Genomic DNA, 17,715 nt, shown 5'->3' with positions numbered 1-17,715 from the left:
TGCTTCCTTGACAAATTATAAGCAGCCTTCTACATCTGCAGCCCCGCTGGCCAGTCAAGTGAGTCCATGCAGTTCTGTCTGCATAGTGTCCAATACACATGCCTAGTAAATTGGTTTATATTCAAGAATCCCTTTTTGATGGTCTATGTAGCTGTCCTTCAAACTGCTAAATCCACCAATCTGGGTAAAGGTAATTTCTGAGACCGTAGCATCATATCCAATGTTTGGCTTAAGACAATTCCAAGACTCAAAGAGCAAATGGCAAGCTGATCACTTATCGCCATAAACTAAGAGATTCAAACCTCTGTGAATATAGCAGACTAACTTTTTCAACCTCTAGAGAATATACCCAAGGGCTTGTTTTTGTACAACCCTGGAGTTAAGAATGGATTTTATATTTTTAAAGAGTTAAAAATAAAAAACAAAGATTATATGACAGACACATATGTGGCTCCTTAAAGCCTAAAATACAACAATATGGTCCTTTACAGAAAGAGCTAACCAAAGTCTGCCAAAGAATATACTTTGGGATTTCTTTTTGAGATCGCCACAAATCAGCTTTCCCAAACCTACTGCCCAGGATATTCTTAAGCTATTTTTCCCCACTATACCTAGTACATGTCCAATGACATACTTAAAAGAAGTAGTTGGGGCTTCCCTGGTGGCGCAGTGGCTGGGTGTCCACCTGCCGATGCGGGGGACGCGGGTTCGTGCCCTGGTCTGGGAGGATCCCACATGCCGCGGAGCGGCTGGGCCCGTGAGCTGTGGCCGCTGAACCTGCGCGTCCGGAGCCTGTGCTCCACAACGGAAGAGGCCACAGCAGTGAGAGGCCCGCGTACCGCAAAAAAAAAAAAAAAAAAAAGAAGTAGTTGTGTCCCCTCAGCCATACAGTAAGAAAATATTATGCCAAACTATTACAAATAGTTCTTTTAAGAAAAACTCATAAATGTGTTATATTATAAACACAAGAGGAAATTTAAATACTGTCCTTCAAATAGCCTTTGTGTATAACATCAAGTCATTTTTTTGACAATAATAATCCAAGAATGGGGACAATGCTAGATGTTAAGATAAAATGGCAAAGTCATGCTATTTATAGAACCAAGGGCTTTTAGAATATCAAATGAACTGATGCTACTTCTATGAATACATTTGTTCAAGAGCAACCATTAGCACTATATATGGTGTTTCACTGAAAGAAGAAAAAAAGAATTTTTAATATCACACACATACATGTATATGGTTGTCACTTATAGCTTACCAGTAGAATATGGAACTGCTGGGAAAATAGAAAACAGGGAATTCAAAATAATAGACTAAGAACTGGGTGATCACACAGAAACTGATACGCCATGCTATCAATACTGGCAGCAATTCATTGGTAGGACTCTGTTGGCCCGATTAATGTGTTATGAGCATTAAAAACAACAATCGATATGTAAATACATACTCTGCTAGTTACTGAAGATTCAGAGAAATAATACAGGGTTTTTGTTCTCAAAGAGGCATAGTCTTTCAGGGAGAACACACACAACTACAATACCATGTGGAAATAGCCACATGGATATAAGCACAGGCAGACAAAAAACCTGTGGTAAGGGTGGGGATGGGCCCAGTTGGGGTGAAGGAGAAGGATGTCCAGAGTCATGTACATAGGAGAGGAGGAGGACATTAAGGGAACTACAAGTAGTCCAGAGCTGCTGGAACACAAAGCTGGGGTGAGAAGTAGAGAGAGATGAGTCTGGTCAGAGCGCCACAGGAAATAGCATGAAAGGCTGCACAAAGGAGTTGGTGCCGATCATGAAAGGACATGATCAGACGTGAATGTCTGGGGATAACAGAGGTAGAAAGAACTGACTGGAGAAGCAGCAAGAGAAGAGACAGTAAGGCAGGCAAGATACCACCATCGGATAAGTGCCAGAAGAGGGTGGAGTATAAGGAATGAGAGACATCAAGGAGGTAGAACTGACTGGATTTGGTGCTTGAGGAAACTGGGGAGCTAAGGGAGAGAGGGGAATGCAGAACACCACCAGGGAAGGCTTGGAAAAGTAGATAGAGTTATGCAGAATGGCTGGCGATGGAACAGAAGTTCAGATTTAGATATGTTGAGCTGGAACTATGTGTTATCCAAATAAAAGGGCCTATTTTCACTCTGGGAATCTATTTAAAGAAAATAATCCTGCATATGAAAAAGCTTTATATTCTAATATGTTTAGGATAATTTTATTCACAATAAAGAAAAACCAGACTATAACCTGAACGTCTAAAAATAACACACTGCTCTAAATAACTTATGATGTACTACATTTCATTGAGTAGATGAAGGTATTAAAGCTGATGGCTATAAAGACCATGGAGCAACACAAAACATTCAATATTTAGTTTAAAAAGGATACAAAATTTTAGTCACACTATAATTACAATCATGGTTTTTAAAAGAAAAAAGATGAAAGGAAATACATCAAATGGCAGTATTAATTGAGTCGTGGTGGTTGATGACAGGGTTGGGGTGATTTTTTTTAAATTATCTATTTTCCAAAGTAATTTCAATATACTTTTATAACTCTCACAATGGGAAAAAAAACTAATGCACTATTTAAAAATAAGTTAAATAGGGCTTCCCTGGTGGCGCAGTGGTTTAGAGTCTGCCTGCCGATGCAGGGGACACGGGTTCATGCCCCGGTCCGGGAAGATCCCACATGCCGCGGAGCGGCTGGGCCCGTGAGCCATGGCCGCTGAGCCTGCGCGTCCAGAGCCTGTGCTCCGCAACAGGAGAGGCCACAACAGTGAGAGGCCTGCGTACCGCAAAAAAAAATTAATAATAATAAAAAATAAAAATAAGTTAAATAATGTGAATTAAAACAGTTATTATAGGAGTTCCAGGAAGGGGTGGGGGAACCTCTTATATCTTTTATATGTTCACATCTACCTTTAAATCAAAATATGCTTTAGCAACTCCATCACTTAGAAAGTGTGATTCCAAGCTGTGACTGCAACAATTAAAGCACTATAAATAGAAGGTTGGAGGAAAAAAACTCCTTTTATTTTAAGGAATATGAGTATGAGTTCCATCTTAAAATAGTAACTATCATTTGCTAGAAGTAAGTTTTTAATAAAACTCTCTTGAATTCATCAGTTTTTTTTTGTTTTGTTTTGTTTTGTTTTGCGGTACGCGGGTCTCTCACTGTCGTGGCCTCTCCCATTGCGGAGCACAGGCTCCGGATGTGCAGGCTCAGCAGCCATGGCTCACAGGCCCAGCCACTCCGTGGCATGTGGGATCCTCCTGGACCTGGGCACGAACCCGTGTCCCCTGCACTGGGAGGCGGACTCTCAACCACTGCGCCACCAGGGAAGCCCGAATTCGTCATTTTTGAGTGCTGATATTATAAGGCAAACGCAAACTAGGTACAATGTGTACTTCTCAAAATATAAATATAAATGACCTAGTCAGGGTTGTGAATGTAAATAATACCTTAAAACACATAAAGGTAGTATCAATTGAGTACCAAGTGTGTGTATATCCATCCATGTTCCCTTAACATAAACATCATAAATACAATTGAGATGGATGAAGACAAATAATAAAAAGGAGGGACACTGTACCTATCCCCAAGAGCAGGCCCTCGCTGTTCACTGCTAAACCATGTTCAGCACCCAGGAAATGCGTGATGTTCGTCACCAATGTATTTCTCCTTCTTACTTCTATCACTTTGGGCTTCAAGTGTTTCATACTTCTTTAGATATAAAGGCTTTTATACACAGGGAATCCTTTGCTGTGAAAATCCTTCCTCCAAGGTCTCCCCTTCACCCTAGTGTATCCTACTTAACTTTCAAGATCGCAGTGCAGATGCTGGGCACTGGATAAAGTCTGGAAAGTCTCCTGGCTCCCCCCTTTGCTCTCATAGCATCCAATTCTTTTTTTCAAATGCTTACTGCAGTTTATGATTACATATCTGATCAGTTCTTTAATATGTAGACAGTAAGGTCCATGAGGGCAGACACAGGTGCATTTTTCTCAGCACGACTGCATCATTCCCCAGAACTGCCTGGCATGTAGCAGGCATCCTGAAGCATGTGTTAAATGAATGAATTAAAAGCTGAAAAAATGTGTCTGACTTCATAACTTGTTGGGCTTCCCATATACAACAAAATCCCAAACTCCCAGAATGGCTTTTGCTTGCCTCTCTAGTCTCATCCCTAGACACTCTCCACATGTATAACTCACAAACCCCCCAACGGACCACAATCTCTCCTTACTACACCCCTGCCCCTGATATCCCCAACTTGGAATGCCCTCCCCCGTCCAGTGCTTCTTTATGACTCAGCTTTCGCATCACCTCCTCTGGAAGTCTTCCCTCATCTCTCTCTCAGACTGGATGAGGTCATTTTTTTACTGTGCTCTTCCAACAAGATCTGTCATGGGGTTTATTCCACTCATTTACCACACCATTTATTCATATGGTTACTTACATGTCTCTGCCATTAGAATGAGTCCCCTGAAGTCAGGGATCTAGCTAATAGTCATATACGTTGAAGTCGTGTGTGGTGTGTGTGTTTCTGTTCTACCTAATGCTTGGTGCAATGTCTGACACAAAGTTGTGTATCTACTGAATATCACGTATACTTGATACACACTGAAAGGCCAATTTGCAAATGGAAAAGGTTAGTCCAGGTCATTTCATGAACCAGAAGATGCTTAAAGGAACTAAATTTGCTGCTGTCAAGTCTTCTTTTTTTTTTTGGCGGTACGCAGGCCTCTCACCACTGCGGCCTCTCCCGTGGCGGAGCACAGGCTCCGGACGCGCAGGCTCAGCAGCCATGGCTCACGGGCCCAGCCGCTCCGCAGCATGTGGGATCCTCCCGGACCGGGGCACGAACCCGCGTCCCCTGCATCGGCAGGCGGACTCCCAACCACTGCGCCACCAGGGAAGCCCTGCTGTCAAGTCTTGAACCACCTTCTTTTTCATGACATGCTCAAACTTACTTCAATATCAATGCTGAAAAACAACGCAAGAGACACTTGGGCAAACACTTACAAGAAGCATCAGCATAAAGGATCCCATATAGATGATCAGGAAAAACAATGAAATCATAGTTAGAGTAAGAATTCCACGAATCCACCAGTTTTTCCACCTAAAAAGGAAATATTTGTAGAGTTAGCATTAACGTGTTCTTAAATTTTTGTGTGTTGTTTCAGTAATGAGTTGCCAGACTTACAGGTTTCCCTTAACTATATTTTAGGAATCCCCTATACTTTACCTTATACAATAACAACAATGCAAACCAACCAAACAAACCAATAGCATTCACTCACTCACTGAGAGCTAAAGGAAATGTAAAAATTCTGTTAGCCGAAGAAAAAAACTAGTTTTTGCTCCATGTGAACGAGGATGAATCGCAAGGCTGGGAGGTGAGGTGGCCAACGCAGGTGTGCGCACGTTCCGCCCGGGGCCACTCAGCTGGGAAGGAGGAGCCAGGTGCACAGCCCTCCCAAAGGGCGTCTGTCCTTCCGTGTGGTGGATAAAAAGAGTATGGATTTTAAGGTGGTGTAGAACAGAGAGCATGGCCTTGCAGTGAGAAAAAGTAAAGAAAGGACAATGCGGAACTGTAACTGGAGAGCACCGCAATTTCAGGGAAACGAGGAAGGTGTGGGGAGGTCCGTCATTGAGGGCAAGGCCAGACGGAAGGTCAGTTCTTTCTGTTGCTCAGCGTGTGCTGCCTGCTTTCCTGTGGGACAGAGCCTTTCGTAGAAGAGTATTCTCTTCCCTTGGGCCTCTGCTGGTGCTTAGAGCACAGATTCCCTGAGGCACACCTGGCTGGTCCCCGGTAGACTGAGACTTGACCTCCTCGACCCTCTGCTGTCAGTAAGGGCCTGGGGAGCCCATCTGCCTGCCCCCCATCACCGCAGGAGCCTCACACTTCACCCCCAGTGTACCTTACAAATATTTTCACTCTTTATGTGGCTACGTCATAAGAAATGTCAGCAGCCACTGTATGAAACACCTCAGATCGTTCTAACAACACCTATAGAAGCATGATGCTTTCTGAATCTAAAACTGCTGCCCTCTGAGTTTATTCATTCTACACTCATTTTACTCACAGTAAAGTTTTTAAATAATTTTCTGATTTCTATTAATTCAAATGCTAACATTTAAATTATATCACAAGAGATTTTGACCCAACGTATAGTAACATATGTGCACTGTATACTAAGCACAAGCCCTCGTTCTCCTCTCTGTAACAGAAATATTAGCTGATTTCATCCATTTATCGAATACTGATTACACTCCCTGCTTTCAATCACTCTCCTATATAGCCTAGATACCCCTAACTACTCTTCCTCAAATATCCCTTTGATCATGTCCTTTCTGCACACAAGACCTAAAATGCCAACATTAAGTCCAAACTCTTTTATATAGTTTCCAAGGTTTTTCACAAGGTGGTCAAATTGTACTTACCCAACTTTCTTTCCCTCTACTGTTTAGTTAAGTATGTAGACTCATACATTTTTCATGAGACGGTAAGCTTTGGGGCTGAACTGAAATGAATGCAGAATCAAAAATGCTTCAGCTGAAAGGTTCTATTTGACTTAATAGAACGAACTCTTTGAGGATGAATGAATGGATTAGGAAACTGGGCTAGGTCGCACAGCTAGTCAGAGGTACATAAAGGACCATAAGCCAGTCTCCTGGTAATAATCCTGTCTTCCTTGCACGAACCTCAGAAATGTACTTAGCCCTCCTTCATAACTGATTCTCAGACTTAGAATTACTGAGAACCTCTTCTAGAGAAGAGGACACTACCCAAGTGTCAGAAATCAGTCCTTGGTGGGAGTTGAAAGGTCCAAGTGTACCTCTAATGTTAAAGGGCTGGCTCTGAACGGCAGGCAGAGAACGGTAGCTTCTGAGAACCAGAGATTTAAACAAAGACCTACTCTCTTTTATTATACAGATGTTACTCCAGCCAGAAAAATTCCCCTCCGCAACAAGATCAAAGACTTAATTGCCTTATTTTAATTTAAATGACTCCCCAAATCTCCCAAGAATACTTAACACAAAGTTAAGCACATAAAAGCACATACTTAAACTTAATATATATATCCATTGATACAGCAACCCAATGTTATCTCTCGGGGGAGAAGCACTGAATTCAAAACAGAGCATTGATAGGCAAAAAAATATGTACCATTGTTACTAAAATCCAGAGGAAAGTCTGGTTCCAAATTCAAAATTCTTGATTTCCTTTACCATGCCACCATGATCACATTAGAGAAAGCCTTAATTTTGAGTCCAAGTCATCACCTCACAGATTGTTTTAGGTAAAGGAACTCAGAATCAGTAGAGAAATCCATTCAAGTCTCATGTTTCCAGGACCTATATGAGCTAGAAATGAAATTTCTAAAAAGTATATAATTAAGCAGTGTCCTTTAAAGTGATTATCTAAAGTGGTTACACATTTATTGCTCAAATCAGTTATGTGATGCACAATGTCTTACTGTTACTAAGGGGTTAGTATTCTTAAGGGGTTTTTATTTCAAAAGTAATAAAAATTTATTTTCTTTTTTTTTTTTTTGGCCACGCCACACAGCATGTGGGATCCTAGTTCCTCAACCAGGGATCGAACCCATGCCCCTTGCAGTGGAAATGCGGAGTTTTAACCACTGGACCGCTGCGGAAGTCCCAAAAGTAATAAAATTAAAAAAAAAAATTTTCCTAGTGGTACAAGCATAATGAGAAAGACCTAGGTTGACAAGGCAGTTCACCTGAGCCAAGAATTAGGGCACAGAGGCACTCTTCAAGAACAAACAAGAACTTGGTGGGCCATCTAGCAAAGAGCAGGAGTTTTGAGAAAGTCCATCTACCAGCCTTAGAAGGAAGTTGACAGGACGTGTGCAGGTTCCCAGGGAGAAGGAAGGTGGCATTATAGAGTACAAGAGCACCAGCAAGACTATGCCTGGGTATTTCCATGGTTTCTCAACCTTCACTAGTAACATTTGAGCCAGATCATTCTTTGTTGTGAAGAGTTGTTCTGTGTACTGTAGGATCTTCCCTGGCCTCTACCTACTAAGTGCCAGCAGCACCATCTCTTACTGCGACAACCTAAAATGTCTCCAGACACTGCCAAATGTTCAGTGGTTGGGGGAAGGTACAAAATCCAAGGCATTGCCCCTTCCAGAGAGAACTACTAAGTTAGACTCATTGCTGAAGAAGCTCTTTACTAAAGGATAGAGCCAGACTTCACTGGCTAATGAATATTCATTTCCACAGACCCATACATGGGTCAAGAAACAGACTGGGACAACTGCCAAGTGACTGAAGACCTTTCACGCTCTTTCCAATTTCAATGGCTTATGCTCTTTTTGGCATTATATATTAGAGCCTTAGAAATGAACATAAATCTTGACCAAGGAATTTCACTTTCAAAATTTTATATTAAGAAAATAATTATTGATGCTAAATAAAAGTTATCTATAAAGAAATATATTTAAAGCAGAGTTGGTTTTAATTGTGAAAATTTAGAAATTGGCTAAATGTCTAGCAATAGCTGTTTAAATTAAGTAAGTTGAACTACAGCTGTACAAAGGAATATATCATACAGCCATTAAAATATTTACACATATTTAAGGATGTTGTTCCTAATACCATGGAATGAAAATGAAAATAGCAAGGCAGAAAACAGTACAATGCTATTTTTACATTACACACACAGGCACACACATGCACACAATGCAAAAAACAAAAAAGCTTCAAAGATAAACATCACAGTATTTTAAATATTAATGTCTTGGTAGGAGGATTATAGGGTTTTCTTCGGCAAACCATGTACATTCCTTATGTAATCAGTATTTTTAATCCTATGCATCTACAATTTCTAAATCTTTGCAAGGCATACTATTTGGGGTATTAAATAAAAAGAGGCTAAAATGTGTAAAATGTAGATTTTAAAACATTTATTTAATCTTTACAGGGAAGTTTCTCGAAAAGATTGAAACTAGTCATATATTATCTGCTGTTAAAACCAATTCTTTCATAAACAGAGCACAATGCCTAGGTTCAGAATGTGGCTCTATCACTTGCTAGCTACACGACCCTTGATATAAAACATTTCTGTGCTTCAGTTTCTCCATTTATACAGTTACAGGGTTGTTGTGAGAATAAATTAGTCAACACATATAAAGTGCTTGGAGCAGCACCTAGCAAATATACATGCTCAATAAATACCAGCTACTACTACTTGCCATTGTTGCTTTATGCCAGGAAAAAAAAATTATTAAGGAAAATCTTGTTATGAATGACACACAGTAATCCAGCATTATTCTTACATAACATCAATATGAAAAAAAATCCAGATCTGAGAAAGACCAGGTGAGATTTTTTAAAAAAAGGTACATCTGTGAACTAGGTCATGAAAACAACTGGGAACAAGAACTACTAAAATGATAACCATGCTTTTAATAATGGACAGCAAAAATGTATTCTACTGGCTAAAAAATATGAAAACTCTGTTCTGAACCAATTTATTCTACTATGATCATCCTCTAGGAAATTAAAAATCAGAAAAGCTCACATTATATTTACTAGATATGACTAAATCAGTATTTTTCAAACTCCAATTTATGACCCATGGGTAGTAAAATCAATTTAGTAATCCAGCGTATTTTTGTTCAAAAACATAGAACAGCTATCAAAAATAAAAGAAATCAGAGAGCATCACACATAGCAATGGCAAGAATTGCTTTATAACATTTTTACAGCAGTTAAAATATACATTTGTGTGTCTCTCGGGCATGGTGTAAAATGGACCTCTTACTGTGTGTAACAGTATTTAAAACTTGTAAAAAGAGTGTTCTGTACCAATATTTAAGGTTTCATATGTTAATCTGGATAAAATATTATATTTATTTTGTTTTTATAAATTTTATAATTCATATTACAAAGAATACAATGGAGGGCAATATAAAATTAGCTGAAATTGGGTGGTTATTAAACATTTTAAAGTATAGCACAAATATAAAATGGTAAAGGGTTGTAGAGTTTTGGACAATGATTTTAAACTCTGTTAAAAGGGAAAAAAATACCTATATCCATCTGGCATTTGAAAAACAGGGAACAGAGAATATAGAATTTTCTTTTTTAGATGTTCCGATACCAGAAAAGGCAACCTGCTTTGGTAAATGGGTCACCGGCTTCAGAAACCTGGCAGACAAGGGCAGAAATGCCAGGTCCACAACTTGCTAGCTCTGTAACCTTCACCAGTTAAACTCTCAGACTTGGTTTTCTCACACTTAAGATTTTAAGGATGAACGAAAGGATGTACATCAAGCCTCTAATAGTGTGCTCATATATGGTGAAAAAGTGTAAAGCCTCCTCTCATAGCTCTAAAACTCACCAAAAGTGAAATTTATTACATTGGACATGGTCCAGGATAACCTCACAGCTTATCTTGTGTACCCATTAGATTCATCTTCAACCAACCATACCTTGAAGACAAACCAGATAGAGCTTTCTTGAGGATCTCAGGGGTTCTATCTGAGGATGGTGGAATTTCTGGAATATCAGAATCTGTTCTGGAATCCAAATCTCCATATCTGTCATCAATATCTGTTTCCTAAAGTTAAAGAAAAAAGAAAATCACTTTTCAAAATAAAAGGAAGAAAAAGCACATCCTTGCCAATGCATTTATTTATTGCTCAGTGTGCCAACTCTCCTTTATATAACTTAAAACGAAAAAATAACTATTAACTTATCTTGAATATCCAAGCACTGTTGTACATCCTAGTTAGAAAAGTTTGATTATCTTTGCTAAAGTCTATCAATATAAAGGATTAATTTAAACAAAAGACACAAAAAGAAACTCCTATATTATCTAAATCAGAAATTTTCCACAGAATCAAACATTTATTGTTTTTCTACTTAACAGAGAATACAGTGTTAATGCCACATAGATTCTGATCAACTGTACATAGTCTCTTTTTTTATTTGATTACAATCAAAGCATCAACAACAAGAGGAATGTCTTACACTGGCATAGCATTTTAGATAGATAGATAGATAGATAGATAGATAGATAGATAGATAGATAGAGAAGACGAATCCAGCCTCTGTACCCGGACCCTGAGTTAAATCTCAGAGAGTTTTGGGTGAAGTAGAAAAGAATAGTTTTATTGCTTTGCCAGGCAAAGGGGGCCACAGTGGGCTAATGCCCTCAAAACCCATGTGTCCCAACTTGGAGAGGGTAGTGAGAGGTTTTATAGTAATGGGGTGTGATCAGCTTGTGGACATTCTTCTGATTGGTTGGTTGGTGATGCGGTAAGTAGAAGTCAGCATCATCAACCTTAAGGTTCCAACTGGTCGGGGGTCTACGTGCTTGTGGGAAGCATACCATCATTAATTGTTAACTCTTCCCATCTGGAGGGGGTTTCATTATCTGCAAAACAGCTCAAAGATATTGTTGTGTGTATCCGTTGATGGGGAACCAGGACCTTGCCCCAAGGCTGCATTACTGTTTCTCTTGACTGTTTCTCCCTTGTCTCACATCCCCTCTGTTCCCTAATTAACAACTGCTTGAATCTGCCCATTGGAACTCAGAGAAGGTCATGGAGGCTGAATGAAGGCTATTTTCTGCAATCAGAGAAATGGGGGGACACAGAAAGTCTTTGTGCCCAAGAGCCCCACAGGGCCCTGCTTGGTAACAATCCCCCCTTTTCTTTGATACTCCTCAATCTTGAGAACAGATATTGGACAAGGAAGGGAATAACTGTTTTGGATAGAGACATTAATCATAAACTCAGCAGAGGAACTCGGTTTCAGGGGACTTGGTTTTAATCTCCCTTTTTTAACTTTCCCTGAATCTTTTAGGGAATAGGGTGACAACCACTCTGGCTACTTCCAGCTGAAATGGGGCATAGTCCTGCCTCAATTTGGGACACCGAGTTGGAAATATTACTGAGTTCCAAGTCCTGGATCTGAGTTTAGTATGATTAAGGTCTCAATCCCCTGGGAATTTAAGCCTGAAACCCTGTCTGGACCTGGCTCTTTAAGGGAGACTTGTAGCCAGGTAGCCAGTTGTCTAATTTCATCTAACTAGGTTTTAACTTCTGATATGGTATTCAGACATATATAACAGGAGCCATTGGCCATTAAATATGTCTCCTCTTTCGTTGTTAATATCTGATCTAAAGCAATTTTATTGTCTAAAAAGTTTAATAGTTACAAGAGGATACCTTGAAACCATAAGGTTGCAGTTACCAGTGGACACTGTTTTGAGATTGGCTGGTGCCATCCCCTAGGTCTGACACAGCTCAGAAAATTCGAGTTCTCAGCAATACAGAAGCATGTCTGAAATCACATCCATATGTCTGAACCAACAGCTACTCCATTTTGACTTTCAATTGCATTTCTCTTCTTAATGGCCAAAGCAGATATCACCGTTAATGATTTCAGTGCTTTTCTAGATATGAAAAGATGCCAAGAATTTGGGCTCATAAAATCTTCTGAAAATATCTAACTATCTAAAGCCCTGTTCTGCCAGTTTTTCTCAGAGCAGGGTGCCTCATTCCTGATCTCCACCCTGAATTCCTTTCAGGAGGTGTTGAAGGTCAGTGGCCACAGTGGCCATTGACCTAATCCTTGCAGAGGCAGATGGCAACTTGCAGTTGGCAGAGCCCCTTCAGGATCATAAACTTGACCATGGTTTGGGGGGCATTTCATGACCATTTTGTCCCACTGTGCTAGGAATGCTCATTCCCAGGTCTGGCAAAGATTTCGCTGATAGACCACTCAATGTGCTGTTACTTACTGGACTAGGCCTTAATAGTAACCAAAAGTCTCTGGGCCACCTGTCTTACTAGTTTCTTATGGTCCAGGAAACTATTCCCTCTTGTTGCTTCTTCCCATATCTAGAGTTACACTATTACAGTCATTGATCTCATATGGAACTATACAACATCATTTTATCAGAGGCTGAGTCACACATTTGGTAATGCAAGAAACAACAATTTTGCAAAACAGGCAATATAAAAAACAATATAGCTAGCAGATTAGTAAGGTCATAATTCAGAATATAAGTTAAGACCTTCCATTAGGTGCAGCCCAGTATATCCCAGGTCTTCTGACTTAGTCTGTTCTGTACAAATCCTTTTCTTTAAGGGAAATTATATATTGGCATTGCCCATAAGGCACCCAGCCCAGTTTCCTAGTGTTACTAGTCTGGTTATCCCTAGTATGGGTTTAATTGTCCCCAACATAAGTGACCCTTTAAATTTGAATGAACATAACCTGGCGTTAATCTTCTGGTTGTAGATCATGGAGCATCTGATCTTTATGCAAAGACTGATTACAAAGTTAGGCTTCAGAAACAAACTTAGAGTGTTCTTCTAACAATTTAATTAAATTTTGGAACAATATAACAATAACCACAAGGAACTATGTGGGAAGTGAGTCTTGGTAAGCACAGACATTAATTAACAAAACTAGAATTTAATATTCAGTGAAACATAATTTTTTTCTAAAATTGCCCTCATGTTCATCAAGTACAGCCAAGACTAATTTGTTTCTAAAATAAGATTGGTCCATTGACCACATAGGTTCTTCCACATTGACTCTGGTGTAATTCCTCAGAAGAAGTCTCAGACTAAATTTCCAAAAGGCCTCTCAAGGCCAGGAAAGCCACATCAAAGGCCTGCCATCAGATTTTGCCTAGGTGGATTTCTCTCTTTTAGAGGTCCCCAAAATATCAAGATTTCTGCACGTGCCAGGAGACAGTTTTTCTCATTCGCCCGATAAGGCTGCTCAGAACCCAAGAGTCTCCAATTTTTGAAGGGAACAGGCAGAGGGAAAAGAAAAATATCTCAATTTTACTCACAGAGGTGTAATTTACCAAATTGTTGCAAATCATAACCAACTTGAGGGGAAGTTTTTTTCCTATATCTGGAAAACACAGATCAAAGCCAGTAACATTTCAGACAAAACTCATAAAAATTATAACCATATTCACCAGTTCATTTAGTAACCAATCCTCTTGTTAACTTTTTATGAAACCGTCAAGTTTTCCCTTAGGATTTTTTTTTTTTAATTTCTTACCCAGTTTCCCAGTACAACCTGAGATTTATCAAAATACAATAATAACTGTCTACAAATCATAGAGACTTAAAAAGTCATGGTTAAACATTTGATCACAATGGGATTGACAAAAGAAACTTAGTTATTGCTGTAACGTGCAACATTTTAAAATAACTAGAATTATGACTGATAACATTTCACAAGGACATACTAGATTTTTAGGAATGCCATGTAATTTAGCATACTAATTAAATATTTCTCTCTGAGATGCCTCGGCCTTCTAAAGCATCTTAACGTTAGCTGGAGGTTGAAAGAACTTTTAGAATCTGTCAAACAATACTTATTTCATTTAACCAAAGTGAAGAGACTTCAAAAGCAAATATAGATCACTTAAAGGCAAAGAAACTCACGAGCTGTTGTCAAAAGCAGTATTTTAAGAAAACTTTGAAGGGAGAAACCGAATCTGAATCTGGTCTTGCCCTAGCCCACTCCCAACAAAATCCATCTACCCAGCTAGATTTAATAATCCAATCTTAGAAAATCCTGACCATGCACAATTCTAAAAACATGTGCTTTCTTACGGAGAATATCCCAGGGTGGCACCAAATACCTTTAGATTCCTAAATACCTTTAGTCTCTCTCTGCCAAGGGAAGCCAACATTCACTAATTAATGTTTCAGTATCTTAATATTTTATTTGGAAATGACCTACCTATTCAATAAACTTCCATCATTTAACTTAACTCTAAATTTTTAAGCTACCAAGCAGCTGAAAAGATTATTCTTAAGTACACATTCCTAAAACAATTATTCCTAAAGAGTTTTACCCAAAAGCTCTTATCTCACTTGCATTACTTAACATTGATAACTCTAAAGAAATGTCTATGTTAATAAAACCAACAAGCTTAAGCCACCTTCAGTAGCAAATATCAGTTCAGTACTGAATATTCCCCAGATCATGTGGTCCTAAAATTTTATCTCGGCCATTTTCTACCCATTTAGATTTAATTTGTAAGTGCTTAATTTTAAGTGAATTAAATAGAGCTCATTTACAAGTTAACTTTTACATAAAGACAACCAGAAATCTCAGTTTTTCTGCTTGATTTTAAAAAGGCTTCCCCCTCTGCCCCCCCCACCTTTTTTTTTTTTTTTCCTAGAGATAGTCTAGATAAGATAAGTATTCGTGAGGGTCTGGGCACAGGGAGAGAAGTACCAATTCCCTTTTCATGGGAGCATAGTTGAAGGTCTGGCAGTTTTGTAACAATACCCTGGGGGGCAGGGGGGCCGTTACAAGATGGAACAGAACTCTGGTTATGCATAACAAGGCTTGTCCCAAAGGGAAAAGCCCAACCAGCATTCCGCCACAGGCAAAGCCTGACACAACAGGGAAGGATTCCCTGGTATTGTCTCATGTGAGCCCTGTTATTTAGCAAAGACGTCTCGACTGGTCAATATAAGTACTGACACACATACATACAAACAACAAACACAGTCCCACAAACAAAAGATCAGACAAGGTGTAGCCCAAAGATTCCATTTCTACTCCCAGACTGAGAACTCAAAATGGCTCGCAATGATTGGGTAGAATTTTCCCATCCTGTGCAAGCCTGAGTGGCTTACCCCAAAACAATATCCCCCAAAACACAAACAACAGATAAACTACGGCCACACAGACAGAATATCAGAGGAGGTATAGTTTAAAAATTCCACTTCCACTCCCAGAGAAAGGCTTCCAAATAGACTGGGTCAGTTCTTGAAAGAGAACAAACCCAGAGTTGGCTCTCAGGGAGCCCAGAGTGGCTAGCCCAGATGGAGTGGAGAGAATTCCCAGCCTTTCCATTCCCGTGACAAAACAATTCTACCTGAAGAATAGTATAATAATTTAGGCCACCATGCAAAGGCCACCTCTCCTCACTTTTAAGAATATACTTTGGGGCTTCCCTGGTGGCACAGTGGTTGAGAGTCCGCCTGCCGATGCAGGGGACACAGGTTCGTGCCCCGGTTCGGGAAGATCCCACATGCCGCAGAGCGGCTGGGCCCGTGAGCCATGGCTGCTGAACCTGCACGTCCGGAGCCTGTGCTCCGCAACGGGAGAGGCCACGGCAGTGAGAGGCCCGCGTACCGCAAAAAAAAAAAAAAAAAAAAAAAAAAAAAGAATATACTTTGGCCAAACAGAATTACAATAGAACCTTATTCTTTTTAGTCATAGATTCATAGTTATAGGTCGACCAATCTGCCAAAATTTTCCCGGGGGGCTATCAGATGGAATACAAGAAGAAGCGCTTCCCATGTTGAGTCGAATTAAACAGCCGTGCACAAGAAATGGAAAGCAAAACCAGAATCCTCGCCAGCCAAACAGAAGCCACACACACACACACAAAAACAAACAGCCCAAGGCTCAAACTGTCTTCCAACTCCCACTAACCCAGTGGCCTTGGATCTTCCTAATGGAAAAATCCCCAAACAGGAACCAGAGGTTCGCCAAACAGACCAAACCAAGTGCCCTCAGCATGCAAGCTGAGGTGGCTTACCAAAACACTGGCAGAGGTGTCGCAACATCCCAAACGCTACTTTTCTGCTTCCCCAAAACAATTCCTTGGAGTAGGAAGTCCAGGGCAGTCCAGGGGGGAGGAAGAGAGGAATGTTCTCGAGGCAAAGATGGCCTTGGCAGCTGCTAGGGTGGTCCCTCTTCTGCCCTACTCCCACCTTGGAGTTCCAGCTGCCAGGATGGCGGACAGGATAGACTGGGGCTTGGCCTTTCCAGGCAAGAGTCCCAGGCGATCTGGCCTCTAAAGGAATTCTCCAACCCTCCGCTCTCTTGAAAGAGGCTGGAGTGGAGAAAACCTCGGAGCGTCCGATCAAGCCAAGGGAACCCCCCCAACCTGGGACTGTCCCTGAGTAAGCCCCACGCTGCGCACCAAAATTGAAGCCAAATCCGGCCTCTGTACCCCAACACCGAGTCAAATCTCGGAGACAGAGTTTTGGGTGAAGTAGAAAAGAATAGCTTTATTGCTTTGTCAGGCAAAGGGGGCCACAGCGGGCTAATGCCCTCAAAACCGTGAGTCCCAACTTGGAGAGGGTGGTGAGAAGTTTTACAGTAATGGGGTGTGATCAGCTTGTGGACATTCTTCTGATTGGTTGGTTGGCGGTGAGCTAAGTAGGAGTCACCGTCATCAACCTTCAGGTTCCAACTGGTCTGGGGTCTACGTGCTTGTGGGAAGCATACCATCATTACTTGTTAGCTCTTCCCACCTGGAGGGGATTTCAGTATCTGCAGAACAGTTCAAAGGTATGGCTGTGTGTATCAGTTGCTGCGGAACCAGGACCTTGCCCCAAGGCTGCACTACTGTTTCTCTTGACTGTTTCTCTCTTGTCTCGCATCCTCTCCCTTCCCTAATTAACAACTGCTTGAATCTGCCCACTGGAACTCAGGGAAAGTCATGGAGGCTGAATAAAGGCTATTTCCTGTAATCAAAGAAATGGGGGACTCAGAAAGGCTTTGTGCCCAAGAGCTCCACAGGGCCCTGCTCAGTATCAATCGATAGATAGGTATAGATATATAGATATATAGATATACACAGACATATATATGTATGAATATATATATATATATATATATATATACACACACACATATATAATTTTTTTAAGTGTTT

General features: G+C 40.4%; 1 protein-coding gene across 1 annotated transcript in view; it reads right to left on the bottom strand.

Annotated features, from left to right (window-relative positions):
* The window catches only part of CDS1 (CDP-diacylglycerol synthase 1), a 70,822-nt gene that overhangs the window by 34,404 nt on the left and 18,703 nt on the right, over positions 1-17,715 (bottom strand). The window contains exons 2-3 of the mRNA XM_081250846.1: positions 10,481-10,608; positions 5,037-5,133 (exon numbers count right to left, since the gene is read on the bottom strand). Of these exons, the coding sequence (XP_081106972.1) occupies positions 5,037-5,133; positions 10,481-10,608 (225 nt within the window). The remainder of the gene's footprint in view (positions 1-5,036; positions 5,134-10,480; positions 10,609-17,715) is intronic.

This window comes from Mesoplodon bidens (assembly GCF_964165515.1).
Source record: "Mesoplodon bidens genome assembly, chromosome: 1".
NCBI classification, from domain to species: Eukaryota; Metazoa; Chordata; class Mammalia; order Artiodactyla; family Ziphiidae; genus Mesoplodon; species Mesoplodon bidens.
The sequence above is the reverse complement of the archived record's forward strand: the minus strand, read 5'-3'. Positions and strand labels throughout refer to the sequence as shown.